This window comes from Planococcus citri, chromosome 4, assembly GCF_950023065.1.
Source record: "Planococcus citri chromosome 4, ihPlaCitr1.1, whole genome shotgun sequence".
Lineage (NCBI taxonomy): Eukaryota > Metazoa > Arthropoda > Insecta > Hemiptera > Pseudococcidae > Planococcus > Planococcus citri.
Genome location: NC_088680.1, coordinates 69,202,434 through 69,217,880, shown reverse-complemented (window position 1 = coordinate 69,217,880; position 15,447 = coordinate 69,202,434). Strand labels below are relative to the sequence as shown.

At 33.7% G+C, this 15,447-nt stretch overlaps 2 protein-coding genes across 2 annotated transcripts; both read right to left on the bottom strand.

The window, feature by feature from the left end:
• Positions 1-2,744: 2,744 nt before the first annotated feature.
• LOC135845100 (neuroserpin-like) lies at positions 2,745-5,741 on the bottom strand. The gene is made up of 5 exons (XM_065363566.1): positions 5,503-5,741; positions 4,133-4,308; positions 3,772-3,978; positions 3,544-3,684; positions 2,745-3,452 (listed from the first exon to the last, which is right to left on the bottom strand). The coding sequence occupies exons 1-5, from the start codon at positions 5,599-5,601 to the stop codon at positions 2,909-2,911; spliced, it is 1,167 nt and encodes a 388-aa protein (XP_065219638.1). The 5' UTR covers positions 5,602-5,741; the 3' UTR covers positions 2,745-2,908.
• A 4,564-nt stretch (positions 5,742-10,305) lies between these two features.
• LOC135845033 (uncharacterized) lies at positions 10,306-13,250 on the bottom strand. Its single transcript, XM_065363477.1, has 5 exons — positions 13,001-13,250; positions 11,669-11,841; positions 11,290-11,496; positions 11,096-11,201; positions 10,306-11,000 (listed from the first exon to the last, which is right to left on the bottom strand). The coding sequence occupies exons 1-5, from the start codon at positions 13,097-13,099 to the stop codon at positions 10,848-10,850; spliced, it is 738 nt and encodes a 245-aa protein (XP_065219549.1). The 5' UTR covers positions 13,100-13,250; the 3' UTR covers positions 10,306-10,847.
• Positions 13,251-15,447: the final 2,197 nt, after the last annotated feature.

Below are 15,447 nucleotides of genomic sequence, written 5' to 3'. Positions count from 1 at the left end.
TACACAATTCTGTCTGACCACATTTTGAAACCGGTTCATTAATTTGCAACCAGTTATCAAAAATTACCTTAAAATTAGAAATCAAGAAAGAAGCTTGAAACAAAAGTTGTAGGGCGTGAATAATTACATAATTCTGTCTTTGAAATACAGAAAAAAAGTTTGAAACATAAGTTATAGAGCGTGAATAATTGAACCATTTTCACTTATCAGATTTTGAAACCGGTTCATTAATTTGCAACTAGTTATCAAAAATTATCTAAAAAGTGTAGATAGAGAAAAAAGCTTGAAACAAAAGTTGTAGAGCGTGAAAAATTGAACAATTTTAGCTGATCAGAGTTTGAAACCGGTTCATCAATTTGAAACCAGTTATCAAAAATTACCTAAAAATTAAAAATTGAGAAAAAAGCTTGAAACAAAAGTTGTTGGGCGTGAAAAATTACACATTTCTGTCTAACCACATTTTGAAACCGGTTCATTGGTTCGCATTTAGCAACCAGTTTTTGACAATCACCTAAAAGTTTGAGATGGAGAAAAAAAGTTTGAAAAATGAGTTGTAGAGTGAACCTTTTCGCTGATTGGATTTTGAAACCGGTTCATTAATTTGCAACCAGTTATCAAAAATTACCCAAGAATTGTAAGTGGAGAAAGAAGCTTGAAACAAAAGTTGTAGGGCATGAAAAATTACACAATTCTGTCTGACCACATTTTGAAACCAGTTCATTAATTTGCAACCAGTTATCAAAAATTACCTTAAAATTAGAAATCAAGAAAGAAGCTTGGAACAAAAGTTGTAGGGCGTGAAAAATTACATAATTCTGTCTTTGAAATACAGAAAAAAAGTTTGAAACATAAGTTGTAGAGCGTGAATAATTGAACCATTTTCACTTATCAGATTTTGAAACCGGCGGTTCATTAATTTGCAACTAGTTATCAAAAATTACCTAAAAAGTGTAGGTAGAGAAAAAAGCTTGAAACATAAGTTGTAGAGCGTGAAAAATTGAACAATTTTAGCTGATCAGAGTTTGAAACCCGGTTCATTAATTTGCAACCAGTTATCAAAAGTTACCTAAAAATTGTAGATAGATAAAAAAGCTTGAAACAAAAGTTGTAGAGCATAAAAAATTGAACCATTTTAGCTGATCAGATTTTGAAACCGGTTCATTAATTTCCAAGCACCCATGGGAAAATAATTCGATAAAATTCAATAAAAATTTATCAAATTTGATCTTATTTGATCAAATTGGATGAAAAATTTGATCAAGTTTTGTAGAATTCTATCAAAGTTTATAAAATTATATCTGATTAGATCTAGTGGAGTTCAACTGTGAATGTAAAGTTTTCTATAATTTCATAAAAATTGATAAAGTTCTATGAAGTTTGATGAAATTTGATGAAATATACCTACACATGAAGTTTTATTCGATTTTATAAAAATTGGTAAAAATAGATAAAGTTTGATGTAGTAAACACACAAAATTTTATTAAATTTTATAAAAATTGGTGAATGTTGATAAAGTTTGATGAAGTTTGATGTAGTATACTTAATACAAAATGTTTGATGTGATTTTATAAAGATTTGTAAAAGTTGATGAAGTGGTATAAAGTTTTATAGAGTTGGATATAACGTATTCTTGAAAGTTATATATAAAACATGATATTGTTTGATCAACTTTTATAAAGCTATATCAAAATTGATCAAAGTATGCATCACTTAGTTGATTTGTTATACTTTTATTTTATCCAATTTAATAGAATTGCATAAAACTGGATAAAAGTTATGAACTTCTGTTTCACTGAAAAAAATTTCTGTATGACAATATATTTATCTTGATCAAGTTTGATCAAATATAATCAAACTCTACCTGATTTTATAAAATTTGATCAAACAATCCTGAAAATTTTCCAAGTCCAGACCCGGGAAAAGAGAATATAAATTTTCTTAACACCTCTTCTCTCATGGAACAGGGCGTGGTATAGTGGTTAAGATAATTGATTAAGATGTGGAAGGTTGACGGTTCGAACCCCATCAAAGGCAGTCAAATTTTTTGAAATTTTTTTTTCGCTTTTTTGATGAAATTTACTACACTACTCCACATTTTAGGCGCAAATTACATTTTAACGTTAATTAGACCATTTTTACTAATTAATTATCTATCATTTTTTAAAACAAAAGAATATAAGTTCGATAGAATTTTATCCAAGTACCTACATCAAATTAAATGTGATTTGATAAAATTTTATAGGTACATTCTGGACATAAAATTCTATAGAAAATTTTTCAATGTTTTTTTTATAGAATTTTATAGAATTCATTTTCCATGGGCAGTTATCAAAAATTACCTAAAAATTAAAAATTGAGGAAAAAGATTGAAACAAAAGTTGTTGGGCGTGAAAAATTACACAATTCTGTCTAACCACATTTTGAAACCGGTTCATTGGTTCGCATTTAGCAAACCAGTTTTTGACAATCAACCAAAAGTTGGGGATGGAGAAAAAAGCTTGAAACAAAAGTTGTAAAGCATGAAAAATTGAACCATATTAGCTGATCAGATTTTGAAACCGGTTCATTAATTTGCAACCAGTTATCAAAAATCAGCTAAAAATTAGATATCGAGAAAAAAGCTTGAAACAAGAGTTGTAGGCGGGCGTAAAAAATTACACAATTCTGTTCAATCACATTTTGAAACCAGTTCATTGGTTCGCATTTAGTCAATATTTCGAAAACATTCAAAAAAATCCACACAAACACAATACTTTGTGTTGTAATTTTTATTCCCAGTTCAATATAATATATGTACAAAATACATTTGGCCAATTTTCTGCGAACATTAATTGGTATTTTTATCAATGATAGTCTATCCTATTTACACGCCGCAAACACACGAGTAGGTTAAACTTAACGATCGAATTAAAGATCAGTCTTATCGTTTCTTACTCTCATTTGAATCTTCAACATACGAGGTTGCATCGTGTCTAAAGCTGGGTTATTTACCAAACCGTACATTACAACAAATTTAGTTTTTTCATGATAAATATACACAGCAAACGGTCTGTTCACGTAAAACGGTTTATAATCGATCTTATTAATTTCCTGGGTTTCTTGAGCCGCCGTCGGCCAGTCACAAGTAATCGTATCGTCGCCATATATAGCAGTGCCATTTTCATTTACCGTCAGCTGCATCAAATTCATGAAAGGGATCGCGTAATCGATGTTTTCGTAATTTTCACTAACCAGTTGCAAAATTAGTTTATGTTCGTTTCCTGTGAATTCACTGATGAATTTTAACGACTGATCCTGGTAAGGTAACACTACCATCATGGCGAATTCGCCTTTTTTGAAAGGCAATCTGATGGCTTCGTATTTTTGTTCGATGTTGTTGTAATAACCGATTGTCTCTTTCGCGTTGAACGTTTCGATGTCGAATTCGTCGTTCGAGTTTTTGAATTTCAATCTGTGAGCAATCGAATGAATGATGATTAGAAATTGAGGAAATATAATTGATTAAAGTCGCATTTATCGGTAAATTTTTGTCGAAAGCTTACAATTTGATAAAGTTTGTCCAGGTTTTCGGCGTATCCCAACAACTTGTGTAATTTATTAAGGAACTCAGCATGTTGGCCTCTCCTGTAATAGGGAGATTCTCCGCTTTAGGTGATCGTCCTTTTGTAACATTGCTCAGCCGTCTGAAATTAATGCAAACTAATTGTAGGCAAAGTGCAATAATTTACCTATTCATTTTCAAATGCTTGTAAATTGATCTCAATACTTACTCGTTCACTACGGCTAAAACGGCTGCTTCCGAATTGAACGATACTTCGTAGGCTTCAGCGTGATAGTAGGTTTTTAAGTCGTTCAAAAGCTGCTTCGATGTTTTGCTTTGATCGTAAAATACAGTATTCACGAATTTCAACTTGGCATTGGACGTTGAAGACATTTTATCGAGTATACCCGCCAATGCGTACGCTTTTTTCAAAAAACTGCAAACAAGTTGGAAAAATAGCTACAATGAGATTTAAAAAGATATCGAAATTTTCGAGTGGCTACTTTTTTTAGATGTCCAGTTTCCCACTATAGTAAAATTTTATATTTCAATATAACAACGTACATTGGAAATACTCGTAATTTACTTACTCGTTTTTATAATTGAATTTTTCTGGAGGACTTCCGTAGTAGTGAAGTTTCATTAGCATCATTTGCCAGCCCGCTGCTACTGATAGTGGAAGGAACTCGATGTTCTGATCTGAGGGGGTTCCCCTCCATAAAGCTTTTGTTTGCATCTGTAGAATTCCGAATATCTCATCTCGAATCTATGTGATAATAGTAAAGGAGAAAACACATCAATTAATGATTCTCGTAGATGTGAATATTTTTTCGCGATTTTTTTCCTACTTCAACTCTCAAAAATTTCTGGTTTTTTGAATAAAAAAAATCCTCAAAAATTTTAGCCTTTCATAAAAAATTAAGAAACATCGAAATAGGTAATTGAAATTTTTACGTTTTCACATTCTAATTCTCATATATGTATTTGGTCTATTTTCATTGGAAAAGCACTATTTAATGGTTTTGACTCCCCCTCCCCCCTCTAGTTGAGTCCTCCGTAAAAATCAAAAAATCGTAAATTTTGGCATTTTCACGTTCTAATTCTTGATTTGGACTATTTTTATGATGGAAAAGCGTTATTTGATCATTTCAAACCCTCCCCATTCTTAACGCAGAAAAATAGCGGAACTCGTCGAGCCTCCTCTGAATGAAAATTACGAAATCTTCGTATTTTTATATTCTAACCCGTGGATTTGGTCCATTTTTATGAGCCTAGACTCCTCCTTCTTCCTGAATGTCATCAATTTTGAAAAAATTTTCATTTTTTCCAACACGGAGATCTTCTTTTTGAAACGACCAAAATTGTTTAGGGAACCGAAACAGGTTTTTACAGGGAAGGAATGAGTGGTTTATGCAGAAAATTTTTAATGAGGAATGGATTTTTGAAATATTTTTAGGTACCTTAGTTTTTCGTTTTTTTTTTCAGCTCTGGAAGCTTTCACGTTAACACGCAAACATTTTTTGCGAAATCGAAGGAGATTTTTTTCCGAGAAACTTTCACGTTTTTTCACCAACTTTGAATTTTGATTTATTTCATTTTTTCTCGAGTTTTTTTTTTTACAATTTTGCGAGGCTTCGTAACTTGTAGGACCGCAGATGACTTTTAAAAATGTTCAAAAATCTAAAAATCAATGGGCAGCTTTGCTTTTTCCATGGATCGTGGTTTAGTTCAAATTAGATGGGTAAGTATATGTACGTGAAAAAAATTTGGGCGAAATTAGAAGGCTTGAATTGACATCGAAACTGTGGATTCATTGAATTGAAATAACCTAGGTATCTACGAGTATAGGTATTAATTTCTAGTAGAAAAAATTATACGTACGAGTAAATAAGTATATGTATACCTTGGCCTACCCATGTACTTATTTAAATATTCATTTTTAAGATGAAAATCATTTTACCTTTTCTTCCATAGATGGTTCAGTGATGTGGCTCTGCGATTTAACGAATACGAATTGTCCCACGACAAATAAGAACGTCGCTGTTCGAAACATCTCCATATTGTAGATTTTGTATCTATCTATTTTTTCACAAACTCGATGAATTAACAACAAAATATTCAATATTATTGTAAACTCCTAACATATGGGAAACTAATCACGAAATGGTCATTTTACCAACGATCGTTACGCTTATGTATTGAAATTTAGGTACTTGAACCAAGTAGATATTTTGCGTATTGTAGGAGTGGGGAGATTGAAACAAAAAGAACGAGGGTATTTTGACAACAATGAGGTTCAAAGGAATACAGATCTGATAGTGAAAGGAAGAAAAGCGTTGAAAGTGAAGCAGATGTATGAAATAAATCATAATAGGGACAGAGCTGTCTGTAAACAAAAGTACATCCGGGTCGAAGATAGAAAGACGTGACAATTGAGAATACGAATATTCGAAGAAAATTTAGATTTTTGAAAAGGGCAGCTGAAGGGTGGAATTCGCAAGAATAAAATAATATGTATTACTTGGAAAATTTGAACCGGTTTTCGAAATATTTTACGCGTAAACTCCCAGTAATGTTGACCACCTTCATAGAGACCGTCAAAGTGGGAAACAATTTTTAATAAATAAATTGGTACCTATTTATTTATTTTTTTTGAATTCAATCTCTCAAATATAACATGTGCAAAAATTATACCAATAAACAACAATACTTACCATGAGATTAAAATTCGTAGCTTTGGGAAACGATTCTAGTGTGAAATACGAGTAATTAAAGATGGCTTCTTCACCTCAAATTCGTTGATCTCCAGACGGATCGACGAATCCGTTAATTGTAAAGTTTTGAACAACAGCCCATGAAAGCACAGAGAGCACGATTTGTTTCTCAAAATAAAAAACTCAAAATGACACTTCAAGGCTTTGGAAAAAAGTAGGTACAAAAAAGACTGGTACAATAGAAGCAAAAGCAAGTTACACAAAGAAGGCAATTAGTCTCTACGCACCATCAAAAGGTAATGAAAATTGCGGATGAACTTGAGAAAGAAAGAATACGATTATCCAAAGAAAATGTAGGTTTTTGATAAGAGCATCTTAATCGTCGAATTTGCCAGAATAAAATAACTATGTACTTCCTGAAAACTTCCACAGTAAAACACGCCATGCTTCTAGTTAGTTTTTTCCCGAGAAAATCCCTATCAATGTTGGTCACCTGCATAGAGACCTTCCAAGGTGAAAAAAAAACAGTTGGTACTTTTTTTTAAAAATTCAATCTCTCAGAATTCTTTTAAATAACTTCTCTCTGAAAACGGAGGTCGAAAATAGGTCCAACACCAAATTCCAGCCTTTTCATTTCAATTTTATTGATTTTTGTTTCATGAAAAATGTGCCTTTGAATTTTTAAAAATTTGATAATATTGAAAAATGAGTTTCAGTGCTTGGAATTTTTGTTATAGTGGCGTATTTTGGGATCATTTTTCGATTCCCTTCTAGGTATCCGATTTCGAAATATTTTATGTCAGTTAGGATGCTTAAGCATATTTTTAGATAGTTCAAGAAAATAATGGGTCCGACATAATCAGTCTGAAAATTTTTTGAATGGTCGGCCGGGTCCAAAGCCCATCCAGATCCGCCCTTTGTCACACGCCACTGTTTACCATGTAGAATCATACCGTATTTGTCTCTTTCAAAATTAGGTATCTTCTATGAGCACGTAGCTTTTCACTCGAGTGTTTAAGTATTTTGTGTGAGTACTTATAGTCAAGTTTTGGCCTCGAAATTCTTCAAAACTGTTCAAAAAAAGTTTCGATGGAAATTTTTTGATTTTCTGTCTAAATTGTAATCCATTTTGATGGGTCCTGTGACACATTTTCAAAGTTTTCAAAAATCATGACCACATTTTGAGGCTCAAAAATGCTCAAAATTAATTTTTGTCGAAAATGATTCAACTTTTCGCGAAATTTTAATTAATTTTGATAGGTCACATGACCGCGTTTTCAAAAATCACAAAAATCATTACCCAATTTTGAGGCTCAAAATGGCTCAGAAATGCCCAAAATACATTTTTGTCGAAATATTTCAATTTCTCGCGAAATTTTAACACATTATGATAGGTCACCTGACCGTTTTCAAAAAGCACGAAAAATAAAATCAGCATTTTTTATGATTGGGATGTATAACTGCAGTCATATCGAGGTTTTTGAAGGCGCTGAATCCAATTTTGATGATATTTTTGCCCTCAGATGAAATGGGGTCCCAGGAAGGGAGGGGCTAAACTAGAAATTTTGAACATTTTCGAGTGGAGTATCAAAATATATGTTTTTTGACCACCCAGAATTCAATTCATCTGATGATATTTTTGTTTTCAGATGAGAAGGAGCCCCCGAGGGGAGGAGTAAACTGAAATTTTTGAAAATTTTTGAATGGAGTATCAAATTATAATATGTTTTTTGACCACCTAAAAACTCAATTCTGATGACATTTTTGCTCTCAACTAAAAAGAGGTCCCAAGGGGAGGAGGTAAACCTAAAATTTTTAAAATATTTTTGAGGGAGGGGAATCGAAATCTAAGAATATTTTTTAAATATTACCTACTTCTAATTTTTGGTTCATAGGTCATCTGATGGGAAATTTTACGTTGAACAACTTTTATAGACCCCATTTTTGGGCTATAGGACTGCAATTTGGGGATGTATGGGTGAAGAACCCTGCGAAGCCTCATTTGGGAGGCTAAAGTCCACATTTAAGGGACAGTTAACTAGGGACAGGTGGGAACTCCACGGATTTATTGTGTTCAGGGTACTAAAATAGACCAGTATACCAAAATTCAGCTTCCCCTCATGCGCGCGCGTTTCAGATTCAATGCTATAAATTTCACTGTATGGACCCTATTTTTGGTCTAGGACGGTAATTTGAAGAAGTACAGGGGAATACCCCAGAAACCTCTCATTTGGGGGCCTAAAATCCGCAATTGGGGGAAAGCAAACTAGGGACAAGTGGGCACACCGAGGATTCGTGTTCAGGGTACCTATACATACAGTGTGACACAAAAGTAGTGCTCAGTGGCTTTTATTTCTAAGTGGAAAGAGCTGGCGAAATGAATGGAGCGGCGCGGCGTTGAGTAGGGAAAAAAATAAGGACATTCAAAAGCGACATTGAAAATTTCAGGCCCATGCACAGTGTGTTCCACAAATTGAAAAACCAGTGTGGTCAACAAATTTGAACTGGTTTTTATTGGCTCAATGTATTCTACACAGTAAGGCGATAAAAATATGATATGAATTTTTTGAAACATTTACAATAACTTGCAACCTGTTACCAAAAAATACCCAAAAATTGTAGATAATGAAAAAAGCTTGAGACAAAAGTTGTAGAGCGTGAAAAATTACACAATTCCGTCTAATCACATTTTGAAACTGGTTCATTGGTTTGCATTTAGCAACCAGTTTTCCACAATTTCCTAAAAATTGTAGATAGAGAAAAAAGCTTGAACAAAAGTTGTAGAGCGTAAAAAATCGAACAATTTTAGCTGATCAGATGTTGAAATCGGTTCATTAATTTGCAACCAGTTATCAGAAATAACCGAAAAATTGGATATCGCGAAAAAAGCTTGAAACAAGAGTTGTAGGGCGTGAAAAATTACACAATTCTGTTCAAACACATTTTGAAACCGGTTCATTGGTTCGCATTTAGCAACCAGTTTTTGACAATCAACTAAAACTTGGAGATGGAAAAAAAATCTTGAAACAAAAGTTGTAGGGCGTGAAAAATTACACAATTCTATTCAATCAGATTTTGAAACCGGTTCGTTAATTTGCAACCATTTATCAAAAATTACCTAAAAATTATAAATCGAGGAAAAAGCTTGAAACAAAAGCTGTAGGAAGTGAAAAATTACACAATTCTGTCTTACCACATTTTAAAACCGGTTCATTGGTTGCTTCGCATTTAGCAACCAGTTTTTGACAATCAACTAAAAGTTGGAGATGGAGAAAAAAGCTTGAAACAAAAGTTGTAGAGCGTGAAAAATTGAGCCATTTTCACTGATCAGATTTTGAAACCTTTTCATTGATTGACAACCAGTTATCAAAAATCACCTAAAAATTGAATACTGAGGGAAAAAGCTTGAAACAAGAGTTGTAGGGCGAAAAAAATTAGACAATTCTGTCTAACCACATTTTGAAACCGGTTCATTAGTTTGCATTTAGCAACCAGTTTTCGACAATTACCTAAAAATTGTAAATAGAGAAAAAAGCTTGAAACAAAAGTTGTAGAGCGTGAAAAATTGAACCATTTCACTGATCATATGTATTTTGAAACCGCTTCATTAATTTGCAACCAGTTTTCAAAAAATACCTAAAAATTGGATATCGAGAAAAAAGCTTCAAACAAGAGTTGTAGGGCGTGAAAAATTACACAATTCTGTCTAACCACATTTTGAAACCGGTTCATTGGTTCGCATATGGCAACCAGTTTTCAACAATTACCTAAAAATTGTAAACAGAGAAAAAAACTTGAAACAAAAGTTGTAGAGCGTGAAAAATTGAACCATTTTCACTGATCAGATTTTGAAACCGGTTCATTAATTTGCAACCAATTATCAAAATTCTTCTAAAAATTGGATATCGAGAAAAAAGCTTGAAACAAAAGTTGTAGGGCGTGAAAAATTACACAATTCTGTCTAACCACATTTTGAAACCAGTTCATTGGTTCGCATTTAGTCAATATTTCGAAAACATTCAAAAAAATCTACACAAACACAATACTTTGTGATGTAATTTTTATTGCGAGTTCAATAGATACAAAATACATTTGGCCAATTTTCTGCGTACATTAGTACCTACATATTTTTATCAATGATAGTCTATCCTATACACGCAGCAAACACACGAATAGGTTATAAACTTAACGATCGAATTAAAGTTCAATTTTGTCTTGCTTTTTTATTCTAGTTTGAAACAGTGCCCTACGAGGTTGCATTGTGCCTAAAGCTGGGTTATTTACCAAACCGTACATCACAACGAATTTAGTTTTTTCATGGTAAATATACACAGCGAACGGTCTGTTCACGTAGAACGGTTTATAATCGATCTTATTAAATTCCTGGTTTTCTTGAGCCGCCGTCGGCCAGTCGCAACTAATCGTATCGTCGACGTATATAGCAGTGCCATTTTCATTTACCGTCAGCTGCGTCAAATTCATGAACGGGATCGCGTAATCGATGTTTTCGTAATTTTCACTAACCAGTTGCAAAATTAGTTTATGTTCGTTTCCTGTGAATTCACTGATGAATTTTAACGACCGATCTTGGTTAGGTAACACTACCATCATGGCGAATTCGCCTTTTTTGAAAGGCAATCTGATGGCTTCGTATTTTTGTTCGACGTTTTTGTAATAACCAATTGTTTCCTTCGCGTTGAACGTCTCGATTTCGAATTCGTCGTTCGAGTTTTTGAATTTCAATCTGTGGGCAAACGAATGAATGATGATTAGAAATTGAGGAAATACCTACATATAATTAAAGTCAAATTTATGGGTAGATTTTTATCGAAAGCTTACAATTTGATAAAGTTTGTCCAGGTTTTCGGAGTATCCCAACAACTTGTGTAATTTAGGGAGGGTCTCCATTTTAGGTATTCGTCCTTTTGTAACATTACTAAACCGTCTGAAATTAATGCAAACTAATTGTAGGCTAAGTGCAATAATTTACCATATTCATTTTTAAATGCTAGTAAATTGATCTCAATACTTACTCGTTCATTACGGCCAAAATGGCTGCTTCCGAATTGAACGATACTTCGTAGGCTTCAGCGTGATAGTAGGTTTTCAAGTCGTTCAAAAGCTGCTTCGATGTTTTGCTTTGATCGTAAAATACAGAATTCACGAATTTCAGCTTCGCATTGGACGTTGAAGACATTTTATCGAGTATACCCGCCAATGCGTAGGCTTTTTTCAAAAAACTGCAAACAAGTTGGAAAAATAGCTACGATGAGACTCGAAAAGATATCAGAATTTTCGAGTGGCTAGTTTTTTTAAAAGTGTGTACTTTTTTTAGATGCCCACTCGAGTAAAAATTTACATTATTTGTATAACAACGTAGGTACATTGGAAATACTCGTAATTTATACTTACTCGTTTTTATAACTGAATTTTCCTGGAGGACTTCCGTAGTAATGTTGCATTAGCATCATTTGCCAGCCCGCTGCTATTGATAGTGGAAGGAACTCGATGTTTTGATCTGAGGGGGTTCCACTCCATAAAGCTTTTGTTTGCATCTGTACAATTCCGAATATCTCATCTCGAATCTAAGTGATAATAGTAAAGAAGAAAACACACCAATTAATGATTCTCGTAGGTGTGAATATTTTTTCGCGATTTTTTTCCTACTTCAACCCTAAAAAATTGCTGGTTTTTTGAAGAAAAAAAATCCTCAAAAATTTTAGCTTTTCATAAAAAATTAAGAAACATCGAAATAGGTAATTGAAATTTTTACGTTTTCACATTCTAATTCTCATACGAGATATTTGGTCTATTTTCATTAGAAAAGCACTATTATAATGGTTTTGACTCCAACTCTCCCCTCTAGTTAAGTCCTCCTTAAAAATCAAAAAATCGTAAATTTTGGCATTTTCACGTTCTAATTCTTTATTTGGACTATTTTTATGATAGAAAAGCGTTATTTTGATCATTTCAAACCCTCCCCATTTTTTACGCAGAAAAAAAGCGGAACTCGTCGAGCCTCCTCTGAATGAAAATTAGGATAGTAGAAAAAAAAACTGAAATCTTCGTATTTTTATATTCTAACCCGTGGATTTGGTCTATTTTTATGAGCCTTGACTCCTCCTTCTTCCTGAATGTCACCAATTTTTAAAAAATTTTCATTTTTTTCAACACGGAGATCTTCTTTTTGAAACGACCAAAATTGTTTAGGGAACCGAAGGAGGTTTTTACAGGGAAGGAATGAGTGGTTTATGCAGAAAATTTTTAGTGAGGAATGGATTTTTGAAATATTTTTAGGTACCTCATAGTTTTTCGTTTTTTTTTTTTCAGCTCTGGAAGCTTTCACGTTAACACGCAAACATTTTTTGGGAAATCTAAGGAGATTTTTCTCCGAGAAAATTTCACGTTTTTTCATCAACTTTAAATTTTGATTTATTTTACAATTTTGCCAGGCTTTGTAGCTTGAAGGACCGCAGATGGCTTTAAATTTTTTTTCAAAAATCTAAAAATCAATGGGCAGTTTTGCTTTTTCCATGGATCCTGGTTTAGTTCAAATTAGATGGGTAGGTGTACGTGAAAAAAATTTGGGTGAAATTAGAAGGCCTAAATTGACATCGAAACCTTGAATTAATTGATTAATTTCTAGTAGAAAAAATTATACGTACGAATAAATAAGTATAGTAGGTATACCTAGGTCTACCCATGTATTTAAATATTGATTTTTTAAGATGAAAATCATTTTACCCTTTCTTTCATAGATGGTTCCGCGATGTGGCTCTGCGATTTAACGAATACGAATTGTCCCACGACAAATAAGAACGTCGCTGTTCGAAACATCCCCATATTGTAGATTTTGTATGTATCTATTTTTTCACAAACTCGATGAATTAACAACAAAATATTCAATATTATTGTAAACTCCTAACATTTGGGAAACTGATCACGAAATGGTCATTTCACCAACGAATCGTTACGCTTATATTGAAATGTACCTGAACCAAGTATAGACATTTTGCGTATATTGTAGGAGTGGGGAAATTGAAACAAAAGGAACGAGGGTATTTTGAAAAAAATCAGGTTTAAGGAAATAGATCAGATAATGAAAGTAAGAATCGCGTTGAAAGTGAAGCAGATGGTGTACTGATAAATACATACAATACATATAAATAATCATAATAGGGACAGAGCTGTTAGTAAACAAAAGCACATCCGTGTCGAAGATAAAAAGACGTGACGTTGAGCGAGCACAAGAATTTTAAATAAAGAAATAAAAACATCGTTTAGTGTTGTTATAGACCCTATCGTGATTTAAAATGGCTGGAAATGGCGAAATTCGCCCTCGTGGGATTAGTTCATGATAAAATACTGCAATTCGCCCAAATTTAAAATTTTCTCGCAAACGGGAAATTTTTGATTTTTGAATTTTTATAACATTGATCAGTGCTTAATGGGCTTCTTCCGAACCATTTGAGGCGGTTTTTGAGGCATTCTACAGCCTCCAGCGATTATTGGATTTTCTCCAGGAATTTCGAATTGTTCTGGAAGGGTCAAAAATGAACTTAGGTCCCTATAAAATTGGCCATTACTTATTGCGCACTCTTTCGGCCGTGTTAGGTGGTTTTTGGACCATTCTGGAGGCTCCAGCAATTTTGGGATTTTCTCCAGGAATTTCGAATTATTCTAGAATGGTTAAAGGTGAACTTAGGCTCCTATAATATTGACCAATGCTTATTAAGACACCCTCTCGACCGTGTTAGGTGGTTTTTGCACCATTCTGGAGCTTCCAGAGATTTTTGGATTTTCTCCAGGAATTTCAAATCGTTCTAGAATGGTCAAAAATGAACTTAGACTTCTATAACATTGGCAAAGGCTTATCAAGGCACCCTCTCGACCTTGTTAGGTTTTTGGACCATTCTGGAGGCTCCAGAGATTTTTGGATTTTCTCCAGGAATTTCGAATTACTCAAGAATGGTTAAAAATGAACATAGACTCCTATAATATTGACCAATGCTTATTAAGACACCCTCTCGACCGTGTTAGGTGGGTTTTGCACCATTCTGGAGCCTCCAGCGATTTTTTGATCATCTCCAGAAATTTTGAACCGTTCAGGAATGGTCAAAAATACATTTCGGCACCCATAATTTGGATTGGTGCTGTTGGGTACCCTATCGACAGTTTTAGGTGTTTTTTTTTGGGCTATTTTGGTGCCTCCAGTAATTTTTTGGATTTTCTGCAGGAATTTCAAATCGACCGAGAAACGTTAAAAATGAACTTTATATATTTATAACATTGAGGTGCTAAATGGTCTCCCTCCGGACCATTTGAGGCGGTTTTTGAGGCATTCCACAGCCTCCAGCGATTATTGGTTTTTCTCCAGGAACTTCGAATTATTCTGGAAGAGCCAAAAATGAACTTAGGCTGCTATAACATTAACCAATGCTTATCAAGACACCCTCTCGACCGTGTTAGGTAGTTTATGAAATTTTGAACCATTCTGGAGCCTCTAGCGATTTTTTGGATTTTCTCCAGGAATTTCAAATTTTTCTGGAATGGTCAAAAATGAACTTAGGCCCCTATACTGGTCAAAAAACCACTCTTGAGGTGTCCCCTCCAGAATCGGCTCAAATGTGGATAAATTCGTTAAACAGGTCGAGTATAACACACAACTCGATTTTTAGCTGCCCAACTGCATATTCACGCCTTCTGAAGCAAATTGAAAATTCTGGAGTAATTGAAAAATCGCGCTGGAGGCTCCAAAATGACTGGAAATGGCGAAATTTGGATTTGGGGAATTAATACCAGTTTTAGGACTTATTTTGAACATTTTTACTGATCAAGTACGTACTTTTTTTTTGAAAAAGCATAAATCACCAAAATGGTCAATTTTAGATTTTCAAAAATTCGCCAAAAATCGAAAAATGAAGTTGAGCAGCTGAAAATTTGGATTTGGGGGTTTTAGACCATGTTCTTTCCAAAAATCGCGGTCCCGTTCAAATCGGAGGCGGACAGCTCAAGAGGTTCCCTTGTCAGAACAAAGCATTTTATAGGGCTCACCAACTGACTCGAGAGGTCGAAAATACTCGTACCTAGGTCAAACGCCAAATTTTAGCCTTTTATTTCAATTTTATGTTTTTTTTCATGAGAAATGTGCCTTTGAATTTTTAAAAATTTGATAAATATTGAAAAATGAG

What these genes read in the sequence shown, in the direction of transcription:
- LOC135845100 (XM_065363566.1), bottom strand. Translation starts at nt 5,601, where the DNA reads ATGGAGATGTTTCGAACAGCGACGTTCTTATTTGTCGTGGGACAATTC. An exon ending in GTTTTAGCCGTAGTGAACGA is followed by an intron (nt 3,685 to 3,771) that starts GTAAGTATTGAG and finishes CATTAATTTCAG; the next exon opens with ACGGCTGAGCAATGTTACAA. An exon ending in TGGACAAACTTTATCAAATT is followed by an intron (nt 3,453 to 3,543) that starts GTAAGCTTTCGA and finishes GATTGCTCACAG; the next exon opens with ATTGAAATTCAAAAACTCGA.
- LOC135845033 (XM_065363477.1), bottom strand. Translation starts at nt 13,099, where the DNA reads ATGGGGATGTTTCGAACAGCGACGTTCTTATTTGTCGTGGGACAATTC. An exon ending in AAATTCAGTTATAAAAACGA is followed by an intron (nt 11,497 to 11,668) that starts GTAAGTATAAAT and finishes ACTTGTTTGCAG; the next exon opens with TTTTTTGAAAAAAGCCTACG. An exon ending in ATTTTGGCCGTAATGAACGA is followed by an intron (nt 11,202 to 11,289) that starts GTAAGTATTGAG and finishes CATTAATTTCAG; the next exon opens with ACGGTTTAGTAATGTTACAA.